Consider the following 18244-nt stretch of genomic DNA (forward strand, 5'->3'; position numbering starts at 1 on the left):
CCTGACTCACTTTCCTTCTCTCTGAAGAATTTCTTTTAACATTTCTTCCAAGGCATGTCTTCTGGCAACAAATTTCATCAATGTTTATGTAAGAAAGTCTTTATCTCTCATTCACTTCTAAAGGATAAAGTTACAGAACACAGAATTCTAGATTGGAAGGTTTTTTTCTCCTCAACACATATGTTTCATTCCACTATATTTTTGCTTAGATGATTTCTGAGGGGAAACTGGATGTAATTTTTACCTTTGCTCCTCTTTTCATAAGATGTTTTCTTTCCTTCTGGCTTCTTTCAAGATTTTTTTCCTTTGATCTTCTGTAGTTTGAATATATTATGCCTAAGTGTATTTTTGTTTGGTTGATTTTGTTTTGTGTTTTGGCATTAGGCTCCCTGGTGTTCCCTGAGCTTCTTTAATCTGTGGTTCAGTATTTAACATTGACTTGAGGAACTTCTCAAGTCTTGAGTTTACCAGAAGCCATCCTGATTCACAATCTAGAAGTTGTCTCTATATAAATAAAAGTTAAAGCCACGGTAAAGATAAATGGGTGACGTGAAACATTTTGGATATACTTGTGAGAGCACCAACCCTTAAGGTATATACTGAGAAGGAGCCATTAAAATGCCGTTTAAAAAAAAATGAGCAGCGAGAAGAGAGTGGTCTGTCCAATAAAGCCATTTTAATAAAATCCAGCATCCCTAACAGAGTTTAAGAGTAAACTAGCAAATAATCCATCCTCTCTCTCTCTACACTCTGCTCCACTCTAAAAACACATCAACTGCATCCATGTCCCAGAGATTTTTCACTGCCCCCTTCTCCTCCTTGCATAGTTCTCTCCCCATGTTCTATGAACCACCACCATAAATCCTACTCACCCTTCAGCAGCAGCTGGAATAGGAGCCTGGCTTAAACTGAAGAATGGTGCCCACCACCCAGTTCTACAAGGCCTGAGTTATTAGCCACAGCAATCACTGACCCGCAGTACACACTTAGAGGAATTCCGGGAAAAGATCAAGAAAGAGGCACTCTGTGCTCTGGCAAAATAGGCGAAATAGGCCGTTAGATAGAAATATTTCAAGAGAAACATTTTTAGAACCTAGATTCTCACATCCTCCCATATTTAGAAAAAAACACAAAAATCATTTAGATACGTTCCTCAGGACTAGCAATAATCCTTCGGAGATGAATGCTTGATTACAACCCTGCACCCCAAAATCACACGTGTACTAGCCTTCCCCCACCTTTTCAGAATAGTTCTTCAGGGATATCTGAGAGGCTGTCTCCAGGCCACAGTCCTCAGTAAGACGCAGAAGAAACTCAACTCACAGGTCTTCCTTTGTGCTTTTTTTTTTTCCCCCAAGTTGACACTGGGACTTTCCCCAATAAGCCCTTTATCCTCCTTCTCAAAGCTCAGCTGATGGAGACTCTCCCGCGGAGCTGTCTTTCACTGATCTTGAGCCCTCAAGACGTGCCCACAAGCTGTGCAGAAGGTGCAGTCCTCTTACGGTTTCTCACGTACTTCCAGTGAAAGTCCTGGTTCCTCGCCCTCCACATATCTCCTTTATAAGCTTTATCTACGCTGCCTGGGCTACAGTTACACGGGGAAACCCTCATCTATCTGACAGATACTTTACAGACTGTTACGTTGCTTACTGAGCGGCCGCCTCCGCTGCTTTCCAGCCTACTGCAAACTCCAACTTCTCGCGAGACCACCTGGTATCAACTAGAGCTCCGGCCTTGCCAGGCCTCAAGCCCCACCCGCCACGCTCCAGCCCCCGCAACCCCCGCCTCCACGCTCGCCCCGGCGCAGGCGGACGCATGCCCCGCCCACATCCCCGACCCTGCACGGCTGTTTCCAGTTATCTGCTTCACGCTGACTGCGGTCTGAGGAAATGGCGAACCAGGTATAATCAGCTGTTACGCTGGCTGAGTCCAAGAAAGAGAGGGAGAGGGGGAAAGCATGGAGCGGAACCTGGCCGCTGGCTTGAGAGGAGTGGGGGGCGCGTGGGGCTTGGCCCGGAGCCTGACTCTGGCTGATGGAGCTGAAACGCGGCCGTGGGGAGCTAGCAGCTCAGCAGGGAGGGAGTGAGGAAGCTTTGATTCGGCTCCTTTCGTGGCCGGGTTCTGCTGCTTCGCGGGCAGACGAAGCGGGATGGGGGTGGGGAGAACCGTAGAGTGCGGGCGGGGTGGGATCGGTATCCTGGTATTTGGGAGGTGGTTTAAGAGTCCCCACGCTTTGCGTACATAAAGTTACATCACTTGCTGTGGATCATACTTTGAGGTAGCAAAGCTGCAGCTAGAGCCCGTGCTCCTAACCCCTAGGTTGTGTTTCACCATAGTAGTTCATAATTGAGCTATTTTTCTGCCTCCAAGGACTGTACTTTGGAAGGCTTCGTAAAGTTTTGGAGCACCTGGGCACCAGAGCTTTATACACACCCTACTTGAATCCTTTTGTAACACCTATGCAAGATAGTACCCCATTTTAGATTAAAAAAACTTGAGAGTTACAGGTTAGTCGCGATTAGTGGTCACACTAAGGATGGTGAGCCGGGGTTGCACCCTGTGCAACATACTATTAAAAGTTCCTGAAATACACATTAGCCAGTAAAGGCAGAAATATGCGAGTAACAGGATTAATCTAAACGTCGCTGTTTGTTTTAATGCTTTACAAAGTTAACAAATTTTCTTGAAAGATTTGAACTTGAATAGAAATGATAAAGTCTAAACGACCTTTAAGATTTAACAAGTTGGCAGCTGTTTTTCCTGTGATAGTTCAGATGTTGAAGTAGGGCAGTTGCCTGCGGATTTAGTGAGGCTTTGTTTTGTTTAGAATTGTTATTGAAAGGAAAATGTTAAAAACTTTCAGATATGCTTTAAAAGTGGGGAGGAGGGATTTAAAGCTTAGATTGTGAATGAATTATTTATTCTCGTTGCTTTAGATCTTTAGAATATGTGATTTCATTGTTAGTATTTTGAATTTTACCTTTGGAGTTTGGGATTTATGGTACATTGAGGTGAAAAAAGTTTCTAATGCAGTGTATAAATTTTTTATCAGCACTTAATATCTACATTTTAATTTTAAAAGTGATTATTTCCAGCCTCATAAGTTTATGCAAGCCAGTCATCCCTCTGCATAGGTCAGCTCTTCTTTTCCTCCACTCTGTTCTCTTGCTACTAATGGCTACTAACTTACTTCTGCGAAGCTGCAATGGCACCCCACTCCAGTACTCTTGCCTGGAAAATCCCATGGGCGGAGGAGCCTGGTAGGCTGCAGTCCATGGGGTCGCGAAGAGTCCGACACGACTTGAGCGACTTCACTTTCACTTTTCACTTTCATGCATTGGAGAAGGAAATGGCAACCCACTCCAGTGTTCTTGCCTGGAGAATCCCAGGGACAGGGGAGCCTAATGGGCTGCCGTCTATGGGGTCGCACAGAGTCGGACACGACTGAAGCGACTTAGCAGCAGCAGCACCTTGTCAAGGACTGTATTAGGGGCTTCATTTTCATATCCACAGCTCACAATCATTCTATATGTAGATATTTTATCTCTATGTAACTGTTCCTCATCTTTCATCCTAGTTAAAAGTGACACTTTCCCAAACCCACCAACCAAAGTTAACACTGTTTCACTCTTTCTCCACATTTTGCAATCTGTAGCACTTTGTGCCTCTCCCTTTAAATCACACATTTTGTAATTATTGGCTTTTAAGTCTACTATAATCTCAGCACGACCTTTATTCCATAAACATGTTTCATAATCATTCTGTGAGCTAATCAAAACCTTCCTCATTACACTTGATTCTCTCTGGTAAAGGAGAAGTATACCAACTGGAATCTCTAAAGTGCACTATACTATAGAAATACAATATGAGTCATGTATATAATTTTAACTTTTCTAGTAGCCACATTAAAATGGCATTGTTGGATTAAAATTTAACCCAATATATTCAAAATACCATCTCAACATGTAATCAGCATTTTTTAAATAGTGAGTCTTCAAAACCTGGGATTATTTTACAGGTACAGCTTATCTCAGTTCAAACTGGCCATTTTTCAAGTGCTCAAAAGCTACATGTGGCAGGTGGCTACTGTTTTGCATAGCACAATTGAAAGGGATAGGTGTGGTTTTTTTTTTTTTAGATCCCCCATTCTGATTCTCTTCCTTATACCACTTCCCGATGTGCAGTTTTACAGCAAACCAGTGTTACTTACACCAGCCTGAGCAAAAAAATTTCATTGGACACATCTTAAGCATTCAGAGCACTTGGGCCCTATACCAGACTACTGAATCAGATTCTCTTGGAACCTGTATTCTTAACCTTCTCCTGCTCTTGCGTTGTAGAGGGTCATTAAATATTTGATGAATGAAGCTTTTTTTTGGTCATGCAGCTTGCAGGGATCTGAGTTTTCCCCTCCCTCGCTCCCCCAACAGGGACCCAGGCCCCAGCAGTGAAAGTGCTGAGTCCTAACCACTGACTGCCAGGGAATTCCTGAATGAAACTTCCATATGTGATCATCTCAATGAAAATTTTTTAATGAGTACTATTTATATAAACACATGCCAGGAGATTCTCAATATCACTTGGAGTTGTGTCATTGTGAATCGGTGATATACTGTCTAAGATTAGCATTCATCATCATCTAAATTAACTAAGTAGCTCTGATTAGTTCAGGAGGATAAGCATCTTGCTCTGTTTTCCCCCATTGCAGGTTATCAAGTGCAAGGCTGCAGTTGCCTGGGAGGCTGGGAAGCCTCTTTCTATAGAGGAGGTAGAGGTGGCACCCCCAAAGGCTCATGAAGTTCGAATTAAGGTAATGAAACATCTAAGGCACTGGAAGGGAAGGCCTACAATTAGGTCTCTAGATAGATGAGTCCTCTGAGGTCTACAGAGGAGAAATCCCCAAGGACAGCGTCAAGGAGAAGGGACTGAGAGTCATCCAGCCTTGGAATCCTGGCTCTCAGTCCATCCCTCTCACTTTTGCAGTGCTCCTCTCCTCTTTTTAGCTTTGGTGTTGCACTGAACAGCCTTCTCCATGGATCAGTGGATGAGTGCAGTTGATCTTCTGTAGCCTGGGTTTAGGGTGACTTTATAGGATGTTCCCCTTTCTGCTGATCCCATAACTTAGGATGTATTCTTAAGATTCTTTGGATTATTGGAAGAAACTTCAAATAAGATTTGGGAACAGGTTCCTAACTGACTGGATCAACAAGCAAGTGAAGCAGGCTTGCTTAGAAAGCTTTAAAATGTACTGACCTTTGCAGACAAGTCCAAGGTTCAGGGGATTCATTATTCCAGCACCTCTTAATCTCTGCTGTGGCAAAGAAAGTGAAGTTACCCCTGGAGAGAGGCATATCGCACAAGGCAGCCAGCTGGATACTCTGACATTCTACTCTGTACTTGTGATGTAAAATCAGTGCTTTAAAGTAATGACCATTGAGTAAAATGAACCTTCTAGAAAAAAATAACCATTTTTTTGCTGTGAATTGCAGTATACTTCCCCCATCCCACTCCAGTTCTCATGCTTCCAGGGATCACATTTAACAAGTCGAGAAGCCAGGGCCAAATAATTTTTTCAGATTCTTTTAACCCAGGCTCAGGAATCTGAAATCTTTGCAGAAATCAACCTGATTGTGATTTTTCTGCTAAAGAAAAAGTTGATCCTGGATGTGCTAATATGAGCTGTACAGGGCTACCAGTCTTCCCTGGGAAACTGCTAACAAACAGCTAAGAATGTTACATTGTAATCAGGTTTAAATGTGAGAAGCAGAAAAACGGATACTCCCAAGACTTTTCCTTTCTGTGCTTTTGGCAGTGTGAAAAGAAAAGAGATACTTGAAAGCCAGAAAAATTGGGATAAAGGGCTTATTTAAGCAGAAATTCTGTGTGGCTGCTCAAGAGGGAGTTGGTTCCAATAAAAGCTCTTGAGTTTTGCCACAGACCAAGCAAGCTGGCATATGCCTTTTTAGAAATCTCATTCCCCAACAGTCAGGAGGAGGCCAGCAGTGAGATGGGCTCTACCTGCTTTTGCACACAGGTGGTGTTCCTCTCCACACCCGCAGAAAGCACCGTGCTCATAACATGCCTTGGTTTACCTTCTCCTGCTAACATGTATCAAAAAGGAAAATAGATAACACTATGTTTCATTGCCTATAAAGGTACCATTAATTTTATGTACCACTAAGAAAATGCTGCCAATTCCAGTTGTTAAGATGCCATCAGTGATGAGCACATGCTGATTTTAGAGAGGTTAAAATATGAAAGAAGTGTATCTTCTAACCAATAAAATATGCTGTTAAGTAAAAATATCTCTCCTTTGACCTATGTGTCACTCTGAATTGCATGTGCATACACTCAGACGCTATTTAATATCCTGTTAGATTATTGCCACTGCAGTTTGCCACACTGACGCCTATACACTGAGTGGGGCTGATCCTGAAGGGAATTATCCAGTGATCTTGGGACACGAAGGTGCTGGAATTGTGGAGAGTGTTGGTGAAGGAGTTACTAAGCTGAAGGCAGGTAAGGAGGATATTTGAACCACTTATTTTACAATTTTGGCTTATTTTTATATGAAATTATATTTCTGATACACTATACATTGTTTATTTTTGAATAAGTTACCGCCTAAGTAAGTTGTCAAGATTGATTTTATTCCTCATCTGGAAAACACAAATATTTGAGAGCTTTTTCTTTTCTGATTATGAGACTGGTACTTATCTGACATGGTTTTTGCCCAATTAAGCAAGAATTTTTGAAGATGCATCAAGTCAGTATAGTGAAGCACATGACTTCCTTGTTCTCCACTTACTGTTTTGAAAGTTTCATTTAGATAAAAATTTGAAGCTTGTTTTTGTTTTTGTTTTTTTTGCATAGTCAGGCAGTGTCTGATGTTATGTAGGTAAAGTTCTAGGCCTTAAAGTTGTTAACCTGCAAAGCTGTGTGAGTTGACAAGAATGGGAATTTGTAGGGGCTGAAGTATTTGTTTAGAATCAGGTGCTACCAATTCAGGACAGTGTCCTTGCGTTTGTTTTCCAGGTGATACTGTCATCCCACTTTACATCCCCCAATGTGGAGAATGCAAATTTTGTCTGAATCCTAAAACAAACCTTTGCCAGAAGATAAGGTTAGTGTCTTTTTATTTTATTCTTAAAACAAGAGGTAATATTAATCATGATAAGTAATTATGTGGCAATTTATACAGAGCATTCTACGTGCATTATTTCATTCTGTCTTCTTGGCAACCTGTCATTATCACTGGTATCACTGTATTTTCATAGATGAGAAAATTTAGACTTGGAAATGAAGTGGTATGCTAGGCATCATCAGCTGTTGGGAGAGATAATGTAATTTTCTGAACCCATTCTCTTTCCATAATACTAGGGTAAATTTGCCAAAATAGGTAGTAAGGAGGGACATGGTTATGAAATTGAATGAAGGCATTTTTATGAGCCATTTTATTGTCCATGAAACCAAAGTAATAAAACTTAGCTCATAAGGTTTGGGGAAGCCTCCAAGAGATAACATAACCCTTTGACAAAGAAAGGGTGATTATTTATTGTAGCAAGGTAACACACTTAAAGAACTTCTTTGAGGCATTTAAGATCTTGTGTCTGTTTTCCCCCTTTTGCACCTTTTTTGTCACTGAAGTAGAATATACATATAATGAAGTAATTAAAGTGTACAAATACTAAGTGTACAGCTCAATGAATTTTTATGCTTATACACACCTAATAGTTATAACCTTCACTCAGATCAAGATAGAAAACCCTTCCAGCTGCCTACAAAGTTCTTCATGTCCCTTACAGGTCAACACCTACCTCCCTCAAAGGTAACCACTATTGTTATTTTTCACTGTAAAACTTCATATAAACAGAATTATGCAGAATGTGCTCTTTTGCCTGGTTTATTTCATTCATAATGTCTGTTGAAGTGGCCGTGCTGCTATATGCCTCTGATTCTCTTTTGTTTCATTCCAAATATCTCTGTTTACCCTTTCTCCCATGGACATTCACATTGCTCCCCACTTTGACCCTGCTATGGTTAGTGCCACTTGGAGTGTCCATGTGTGTCTCTTGATGGATATCTTGATGGACATCTATGCAACTTTCTCTTGGGTATTTCCCTAGGATTGAAGTTGCTGAGTCATGGGATATACTCCCACCCGGCAATATTTGGGAGATCTGTTAGTTTTTGCATTGTTTTCTAACGCCATTGACAAAATTAGTTTCTTTTTTTGGAAGACAAAATTGCATTTATTTTATCACATGAACACAGTTACAAAACTAGAACCAAAAAAATATAACTATAGTCATTTTGAAAGGGAATTCCAAACACTATCTGAAAGACTTCTGACATACCAAGTAGAATAATGGTTGTAGGCTTTTTTGTGGCTGGCTGTAAGCTTTTAGAAGGACAGGTTCTTTCAAGCTTAAAATATATCCCATATCACCTTTTGTTCATGAGCCTCTTCTGAAAACAGAGCAGTTTCTGACATTGAGAGCTATGCAAATTTAACTTGCTCTCATAAAGATATAAAGGTTATTGGGGTAGAGCTTTGTCATCTGTTTGTTTCTGGTCATATTTATGTTTCTCTCAAAGGAAATGTTCTTGAATCCACAGGCAGTTGACTTTTTATTCATCTGTATATATTTTATTCATATATATTCCAAAGGTTTATCCAAGAGTGTACATCAAGTTCTAGTGTTTGTTTTTATTAAAAGTAACCTTTTTATTAAGCACTGTGCCAGGCACAATGCTAATGCTTACATAACCTCTCATTTGATTTTTTAGTAATCTCTAAGAAAGATGGTTTCTCTGATTTTCTAATGACAGAATGAAGGCACAGGGGTTAATTCACTTGACAAGGGCCACGTGGGATTTGAACACAAGTGTGTGTGACCTTCTCGAACTAACACCAAAAAAAGATATCCTTTTCATTATAGGGGACTGGAATGCAAAAGTAGGGAGTCAAGAAATACCTGGATTAACAGGCAAATTTGGCCTTGGAGTACAGAATGAAACAGTCAGCAAAAATAAGACTGGGAGCTGACTGTGGCACAGACCATGAACTCCTTATTGCCAAATTCAGGCTTAAATTGAAGAAAGTATGGAAAACCACTAGACCATTCAGATATGACCTAAATCAAATCCCTAACGATTATACAGGGGAAGTGAGAAATAGATTTAAGGGATTAGATCTGATAGGGTGCCTGAAGAACTATAGACGGAGGTTCCTGACGCTGTACAGGAGACAGGGATCAAGACCATCCCCAAGGAAAAGAAATGCAGAAAGGCAAAATGTTGTCTGAGGAGGCCTTACAAATAGCTGTGAATAAAAGAGAAGTGAAAGGCAAAGAGAAAAGGAAAGATATACCCATTCGAATGCAGAGTTCCAAGGAATAGCAAGGAGAGATAAGAAAGCCTTCCTTAGTGATTGGTGCAAAGAAATACAGGAAAACAATAGAATGGGAAAGACTACTGAGCGACTTCACTTTTACTTTTCACTTTCATGCATTGGAGAAGGAAATGGCAACCCACTCCAGTGTTCTTGCCTGGATAATCCCAGGGACAGGGGAGCCTGGTGGCTGCCGTCTATGGGGTCGCACAGAGTTGGACACGACTGAAGCAACTTAGCAGCAGCAGCAGAGATTTCTTCAAGAAAATAGGAGATACCAAGGAAACATTTCATGCAAAGATGGGCTCAGTAAAGGACAGAAATGGTAAGGACCTAACAGAAGCAGAAGATATTAAAAAGAGGTGGCAAGAATACACAGAAGAACTATACAAAACAGATCTTCATGACTCAGATAATCATGATGGTGTGATCACTCACCTAGAGCCAGACATCCTAGAATGCAAACTCAAGTGGGCCTTAGGAAGCATCACTATGAACAAAGCTAGTGGAGATGATGGAATTCCAGTTGAGCTGTTTCAAATCCTAAAAGATGATGGTGTGAAAGTGCTACGCTGAATATGCCAGCAAATTTGGAAAACTCAGCAGTGGCCACAGGACTAGAAAAGGTGAGTTTTCATTCCAATCCCAAAGAAAGGCAATGCCAAAGAATGCTCAAATGACCGCACAATTGCACTCATCTTACACGCTAGTAAAGTAATGCTCAAAATCCTCCAAGCCAGGCTTCAACAGTCTGTGAACCATGAACTTCCAGATGTTCAAGCTGGATTTAGAAAAGGCAGAGGAACCAGAGATCAAATTGCCAACATCCGCTAGATCATCAGGAAAGCAAGAGAGTTCCAGAAAAACATCTATTTCTGCTTTATTGACTATGCCAAAGCCTTTGAGTATGTGGACCACAACAAACTGTCGAAAATTCTTCAAGAGATGGGAATACCAGACCACCTGACCTGTCTCTTGAGAAATCTGTATGCAGGTGAGGAAGCAACAATTAGAACTGGACATGGAACAACAGACTGGTTCCAAATAGGAAAAGGAGTACGTCAAGGCTGTATGTTGTCACCCTGCTTATTTAACTTAGATGCAGAGTACATCATGAGAAACACTGGGCTGGAGGAAGCACAGCTGGAATCAAGATTGCCGGGAAAAATATCAATAGCCTCAGATATGCAGATGATACCACCCTTATGGCAGAAAATGAAGAGGAACTTAAAGAGCCTGTTGATGAAAGTGAAAGAGGAGAGTGAAAAAGTTGGCTTAAAACTCAACATTCAGAAAACTAAGATCATGGCATCTGGTCCCATCACTTCATGGCAAATAGATGGGGAAACAGAGACTATTTTGGGGGCTCCAAAATCACTGCAGATGGTGACTGCAGCCATGAGATTAAAAGACGCTTGCTCCTTGGAAGAAAAGTTATGACCAACCTAGACAGCATATTAAGAAGCAGAGACATTACTTTGCCAAAAAAGGTCCATCTAGTCAAGGCTATGGTTTTTCCAGTAATAATGTATGGACATGAGAGTTGGGCTATAAAGAAAGGTGAGCACCGAAGAATTGATGCTTTTGAACTGTGGTGTTGGAGAAGACTCTTGAGAGTCCCTTGGACTGCAAGGAGATCCAACCAGTCCATCCTAAAGGAGATCAGTCCTGAGTGTTCATTGGAAGTACTGATGTTGAAGCGGAAACTCCAATACTTTGGCCACCTGATGCGAAGAACTGACTCATTTGAAAAGACCCTGATGCTGGGAAAGATTGAAAGCAGAAGGAGAAGGGGACGACAGAGGATGAGATGGTTGGATGGCATCACCTACTCAATGGACATGAGTTTGAGTAATCTCCGGGAGTTGTCGATGGCCAGGGAAGCCTGGCATGTTGCAGTCCATGGAGTCTCAAAGAGTTGGACATGACTGAGCGACTGAACTGATTGATTGTGTCTGTCTTTAGGGCCCATATTCCTAAGCAAGATGTTACATCAACCATTTAGAATATCAAAAGTAATTTTGAAACCGTTGCAAGAGAGAAGATAACTTGAATCCATGGGGACTATTACACTTTGAAATAGGCCTCCTAAGAAATCTGAATTAACCAATTTGGACATCTGCTTTTATGTGCTGATCTGGATCGGTTCAGTTCAGTCGGTCAGTCCTGTCTGATTCTTTGCGACCCCATGATCCGCAGCACGCCAGGCCTCCCTGTCCTTCACCAACTCCCTGAGTCCACCCAAACCCATGTCCATTGTGTTGGTGATGCAATCCAACCATCTCATCCTCCATCATTCCGTTCTCCTCCTGCCCTCAATCTTTCCCAGCATCAGGGTCTTTTCCAATGAGTCAGCTCCTCGCATCAGGTGGCCAAAGTATTGGAGCTTCAGTGTCAACATCAGTCCTTCCAATGAACACCCAAGACTGATTTCCTTTAGGATGGACTGGTTGGATCTCCTTGCAGTCCAAGGGACTCTCAAGAGTCTTCTCCAAGACCAGATTTCAAAAGCATCAATTCTTCTGTGCTCAGCTTTCTTTATAGTCCAACTCTCACATCCATACATGACCACTGGAAAAACCATAGCCTTGACTAGACGGACCTTTGTTAGCAAAGTAGCGTCTCTGCTTTTTAATATGTTGTCTAGGTTAGTCATAACTTTCCTTCCAAGGAGTAAGTGTCTTTTTAATTTCATGGCTGCAATCACCATCTGCAGTGATTTTGGAGCTCAGAAAAATAAAGTCAGCCACTGTTTCTACTGTTTCCCCATCTATTTAGTTGCTTGTAATCTCTGCTGTGTGGATGCTGTTTTGGCTTAATGCTTTTTGAAGTTATATTTGCTCACAGTTTCATGATGGAATTTTTTTTTCTTTTTTAAAAAATTAATGTATTTTAATTGGAGACTGATTACTTTACAGTATTGTAGTGGTTTTTGCCATACATCAACATGAATCAGCCTCAGGCGCACAAGTGTTCCCCATTCAGAACCTCTCTTCCACCTCCCTCCCCATCCCATCCCCCAGGGTCATCCCAGGGCACCAGCCCTGAACACAATGTCTCATGCGTAGAACCTGGACTAGCGATCCGCTTCACATGTGATAATATACATGTTTCAGCACTACCCTCTGAAATCATCCCACCCTCACCTTCTCTCACAGAGTCCAAAAGACTGTTCTTTACATCTGTGTGTCTTTTGCTGTCTCACATATAGGTCACATGATGGAATTTTAAAATCATTTTATGTGATCCATAAGTTGTACCTGTTAAAATTATTTCAGTACTCTTGACAGGAAATCTAGAGGGATATTGAATGTTGGAAAAGATTCGTAAGATTATAATTCTTTTAAAAGTTTTCCTAATCAGGAATTGGTGAAAGGTGCTAAATTGATTAATGAATACATTAGAAATTAGAGTTTTGGTCTTAGCACAGTCTTCTAACTATTTACTGGTCATCATTTTAAAACATTGATTTCTTTTTCTTTAGAGTCACTCAAGGAAAAGGATTAATGCCAGATGGCACTAGCAGATTTACTTGTAAAGGAAAGACAATTTTACATTACATGGGAACCAGCACATTTTCTGAATACACAGTTGTGGCTGACATTTCTGTTGCTAAAATTGATCCTTTAGCACCTTTGGACAAAGTTTGCCTTCTGGGTTGTGGCATTTCAACTGGCTATGGTGCTGCTTTGAATGCTGCCAAGGTAAGTGTTGGCCTGGGTTTTAGATTCCACCTTCTAACTTCATACAGCAAAGCTTTGCTGAAGTAGTGAACTTGGCCCAACCTGTAAGAAAACTAATGATTTTGCTGACTCTTACAGAATGAGTACCTTATAGGCTGTATTTAATGTTAGGTGGAGCCTGGCTCTACTTGTGCTGTCTTTGGCCTGGGAGGAGTTGGATTGGCAGTTATCATGGGCTGTAAGGTGGCTGGTGCAACCCGGATCATTGGTGTGGACATCAATAAGGATAAATTCACAAGAGCCAAGGAGTTCGGGGCCTCTGAGTGTATTAACCCCCAGGACTTCAGTAAACCGATCCAGGAAGTGCTCATTGAGATGACTGACGGGGGAGTTGACTATTCCTTTGAGTGTATTGGTAATGTGAAAGTCATGGTGAGTATTCCTGGTTTCATTCCATGTGCTTGTGTGTGTGTGTAACTGCCTTTTTAAATGTAATTTCCTTTATTAAGATAAAATATTGTTTTGTTTTGCAAAGGAGAAATCTTAAATTCTCGGATAAGAATGGTTGCTGAAAGAAGGGAAAAATAACTATTGAACTATACAAGGGAAAGATGAAGGAAAATGTTATTTTGCCTTTCAGTCTCTGCTGTATCTTAAAGTGCGTTTCATTAAATGAAAAGGCAAAACGATGCAGTTATAGAGAACATGGGCTATGATACATATCCACATAGTGACTCAGTAACCTTGAGCAACTACTTCTCTAAATCTGTTTCAAGTGTAAAATGCAGATAGTAATTAGGTATAGGTATTATAGGTATGTACTTGACAGAGTAGACACTCAGCAGAAGTATTACTGTTACTTCTCTGCTGCTGCCTTTATTAAGGTCTTTAGAATTTCATGCTAAGACTTCCTTTTTAAAGTAGACAACAAATAAAAGCTTTAAATTCTTTCAATTTGTGTTAATATTTAGCCAAATTAGCAAATTCTTTTAAAAGTACCTGTTAAAATTGTTCAATAAAATTAAACAACTTAATAAATACTTGGATCATTTTGTTGCCACTTTTCTAAAAAAGTTCTCTGTACCACTACCCTGTCCCCCAGAAGTTTCTGGAGAAGTAGATATTCTTAGCAAAATGCACTGACTTCTGTGGTTTGTCTGCAGAGAGCAGCACTGGAGGCCTGCCACAAAGGCTGGGGCATCAGTGTGGTAGTGGGAGTAGCTGCCTCTGGTGAAGAAATCGCCACTCGTCCGTTCCAGCTAGTCACAGGCCGCACGTGGAAAGGCACTGCCTTTGGAGGTAATTTGATGGATGAGGACATTTTCTTCTGTTATTTCCTTTAGCAGAATTGTAATCCCAATGAGTACTAACCCTGGGGACTGGGGAGGTGCTCAGCTTCTTCTGAAACACAAGGCTACTTTTTATACCCTGAAAAAAAATACTAATATTCCATTAATGAAATAGTTGGGGCTAGGTCAGAAGCTGGATACAGGATAAACCAGGCCAGCCACCTTGTGTCATCTGGTAGACTTATATAGGTTACTGGCATTTTTTTACTCATTTTCCAAGAGAGTGCAGTGATCCCTGGATGTGATCATGTTTCTCTCTAAACAGTACTGATTTCAGCAGTAACCAGTCTGAGTAAAACTTTAAGTTAGACAGAGCCTTATAACAAAATGGAAAAGCTGCCAGACTGATCGTTTTTCCCTTGAGTGTTCCTAAAAGTATGTGGTTACCTGGGATTGCCAACTACCAGGAGAATGCTAAGTAATAGTTTCTCTTTCTTAGGGTCGCTCAGCTAGGGAAGAGAAAAGACATCAAAACATGTTTATATATCCCAACTATTGTGAATGAAGGAAACCTTAAGTTTTTAATAGATTTTTTAAAAATATATCCTTACAATTCTAAGGAAAAAGTATTACATAGCATGAGTTTCAAATGAAATGAACTGCGTCTAACAAAGTGTCTCATTCCCTGCCTCACATCATGCCACGTTTTTTTTTTCAAGGCCAGAAAATTGGGGAAGTATGAAAAATGAGGGGTTTGGCCTAAGTTTTCCTTCTTTATACTACATAATTTGTCAAGGAAAAGGTCAAGCCGACTAAACCCTCTTTTCCAAGGCCTGGACGCTAGTATGCCCCACTTGAGAGCATTAGAACAGGCCTGTGGAACCACAGCCGCAGCGCATTTGACAACGTTCTAAAAACGTCTGGGAGACTGAGCCAGGGGGGTTGGAAGTCACTTCTAACTGAAGCCTCACCAAAACACATGCTTGTTGAGAAATAAGCTGGAGCCTTGGGGCCCCATGGGTGTTGCTAACACATGACTCACAATGTAAATAGAAGTTTTGGTGTAGGGAATAGCGGTAGCTGTAGTTGTCTGTTACCAGGAGATTTAAATGAGGGGGAAAAAAGGCACCAGTTTGGCATGAAAAGGTAATCTGTCGAGGATGTAAGGAGGGAGATTTGGAAAAGGGTCAGAAAGATCCCTTGGAGAAGGAAATGGCAACCCACTCCAGTATTCTTGCCTGGAGAACCCCATGAACAGAGGAGGCTGGTTGGGCAGCAGTCCATGGGTTTGCAGAGTTGGACACAACTGAAGCGACTTAGCACACACACAAAAGAAGCTTGAAATATAGTCCAAAGAAACCCTAGTTTAAAAAGGGGGAAGGCTTATTTGTACATTTACTGCTTCTTTTAATAATACAAGTGAAAAATGGAAGGATCTGACTTTGTTTAAAATCTTAACATATAAGTAAAGGTCTTCTACTTTGCTTTTCAGTTGACAGTTTTTTATTCTGAGATGTTATCTTTGTTGTTGAAATTAAAAGCACAGAATTAAAGTCATGTATCACATCAATTTTGTTCTTCCTTGAATTTCATGATTATAGAAATGTTGCTGTTGTGGATTTAAATAATCTTGTTCTGAGACTTCTAGAGTTCTGTCCTTTATAGTTTTAAAATCTCCATTAAGATTTAATGAGATTTTAGTAACTCTTAACAGAAAAAAGAAAAGTGCTCAAAAGGCATCTGTTTTTTTCTTAACTAAAGATGTGTATTAAATTCTTCCTCCTCTCTAGGCTGATTTTGAAGTTTTTCAATTCTCTTTAATTCATGAAAAAATTCATTCTCTTAGATGTCTTTGTCACCTAAGTAATAAGCATACTATAGAGATTTGTTGGAAAAAGTAATGAATAGATGTATGATTTCCTTTAGGATGGAAGAGTGTAGAAAGTGTCCCAAAGTTGGTGTCTGAATATATGTCCAAAAAGATAAAAGTTGATGAGTTTGTGACTCACAGTCTGCCTTTTGACCAAATTAATGAAGCCTTTGATCTGATGCATGCCGGAAAGAGGTAAGCTTTCTCTTTAGCTGTGTAGTATAGACTGTGGTAATGATTTGGGGCTTACGGAGGAAGAAGTATCTTTTAAAAAAAGTGTTTTAGTGGTGTTAAAGGATTCTGAACCTTTGTTGATTGTTTTCTTCTCTTACAGCATCCGAACGGTTGTAAAGCTTTAAGTTCAAAAGAGGAGAATTCGTCCATCCTTGTAACTAAGTCTTGGGGTCTGATTGGAGCAGCCACACAAGCAGAAAGGAGCTCTTTCAAGTTCACAGATTCTTAGATCTTCATTAACCTACTCTAAGCAATAATGTTTAGTGTGTAAATTCCTACATGTCTAATTAAGGATAAGGCTAATACTGTCATAAATCTGTTTTCTGGTCTCTTCTTCACATAAATAATTGCTAGCTTATTAAAGAATATTTCTAACATAATAAAAGGAATGCCTGTGTATGTGTGGGAGTTGTCACCTGTTTTATGCTGAATTCATTCTCATGATTTCTCTCCCTGTCATCTTCATTCTTTAAAGGAAAGACGGAGAAGGCAAGGCAGTGGTGAGTGTATGTCGCTGTCTTCACTGTCATTGGTAACTTTCTTGTAACTTTTAAGGATCTCAGACCCATTATTAAAGAACAGATTTCACCAGTCAACTGAAATCTGCTTCGGTGAGATTATCTTTTTTTTTTTGGCTGCACTGGGTCTTTGTTACTGCACCAGCTTTCTCTAGTTGTGGTGCATGGGCTTCTCATTGTTGCAGAGCACAGGCTCTAGGGTGCTTCGGCTCAGGAGTTGCAACACGTGGGCTCTATAGAGCGTGCGAGCTTATTTGCCCCAAGGCATGTTGAATCTTCCCGGACCAGGGATAGAACCCATGTCCCCTGCATTGGCAGGTGGATTCTTAACCACTGGACCACGAGGGGCATTGAAGATTATCTTCTTGAGGGCAGGTACCATGCACTGATCAAACTTAGATTCCCAGTTCCTGGTATGGCATCTGGCCCATATGGAGCACTAGAATTTGTCACTGAAACTACCTTTTAAGTAGGTAGTTTTGTGTTGTTGATCCCTCTGTGAACTTATTTCAAGTATATGGAAAACACTTACTTACTGAATATCCAAACTGAAGCACTTATTTTGTCAAATCCTAACATTTTACTCTTCCAGACCACATTGCCTTTCCTCTCCTGTGGTATAGTCAGCACCCAGGATCGTGTTTATCACTCTCACCCAGGTTGCCATACTTTTACTATACATATCTGTACACCTGCCAGTCTTCATGTTGTCATACATGTTAAACCAGATGCTATCTTATTCTGCGGCTTTTCCACTCATTACTGTGTGATTAATCCCTGTTGTATATGATGCTCCCATTCACTGAGTACTGTGCAGTAGTAGTCGCCTATATGAACTACCATCATTCATCTGTCTCCAACTGTGGCATATAGTTGTTTCCCAAATTGTTTCTCTGTTGTTGACAGCACTGGTGGAACATCCTTGTACATCATGCTCAGTGTCAGTCACGTAAGATGTATATCACAGGATAACATTTTAAACCTTACTAGAAATGGTCAAATTGTTCTTCAATTTCAGTTCAGTTCAGTTCAGTCGCTCAGTCGTGTCCGACTCTTTGCGACCCCATGAATCACAGCACGCCAGGCCTCCCTGTCCATCACCAACTCCCAGAGTTCACTCAAACTCATGCCCATCGAGTCAGTGATGCCATCCAGCCATCTCATCCTCTGTCGTCCCCTTCTCCTCCTGCCCCCAATCCCTCCCAGCATCAGGGTCTTTTCCAATGAGTCAACTCTTCACATGAGGTGGAGTATTG

General features: G+C 40.8%; 1 protein-coding gene across 1 annotated transcript; it reads left to right on the forward strand.

The window, feature by feature from the left end:
• The first annotated feature begins 1745 nt into the window (after positions 1-1745).
• On the forward strand, positions 1746-16869 carry LOC102407124 (alcohol dehydrogenase class-3). Its single transcript, XM_006059197.4, has 9 exons — positions 1746-1901; positions 4709-4810; positions 6378-6519; positions 7036-7123; positions 12879-13098; positions 13249-13509; positions 14241-14376; positions 16293-16431; positions 16571-16869. The coding sequence occupies exons 1-9, from the start codon at positions 1890-1892 to the stop codon at positions 16593-16595; spliced, it is 1125 nt and encodes a 374-aa protein (XP_006059259.2). The 5' UTR covers positions 1746-1889; the 3' UTR covers positions 16596-16869.
• Positions 16870-18244: the final 1375 nt, after the last annotated feature.

Source organism: Bubalus bubalis, chromosome 7, assembly GCF_019923935.1.
Source record: "Bubalus bubalis isolate 160015118507 breed Murrah chromosome 7, NDDB_SH_1, whole genome shotgun sequence".
In the NCBI taxonomy this organism is placed as follows: Eukaryota; Metazoa; Chordata; class Mammalia; order Artiodactyla; family Bovidae; genus Bubalus; species Bubalus bubalis.

Bases quoted from the DNA above. Each gene is read 5' to 3' on its own strand.
- LOC102407124 (XM_006059197.4), top strand. The intron at 6,520-7,035 runs GTAAGGAGGATA...TTTGTTTTCCAG, and splicing joins AGTTACTAAGCTGAAGGCAG to GTGATACTGTCATCCCACTT. The intron at 13,510-14,240 runs GTGAGTATTCCT...GTTTGTCTGCAG, and splicing joins TTGGTAATGTGAAAGTCATG to AGAGCAGCACTGGAGGCCTG.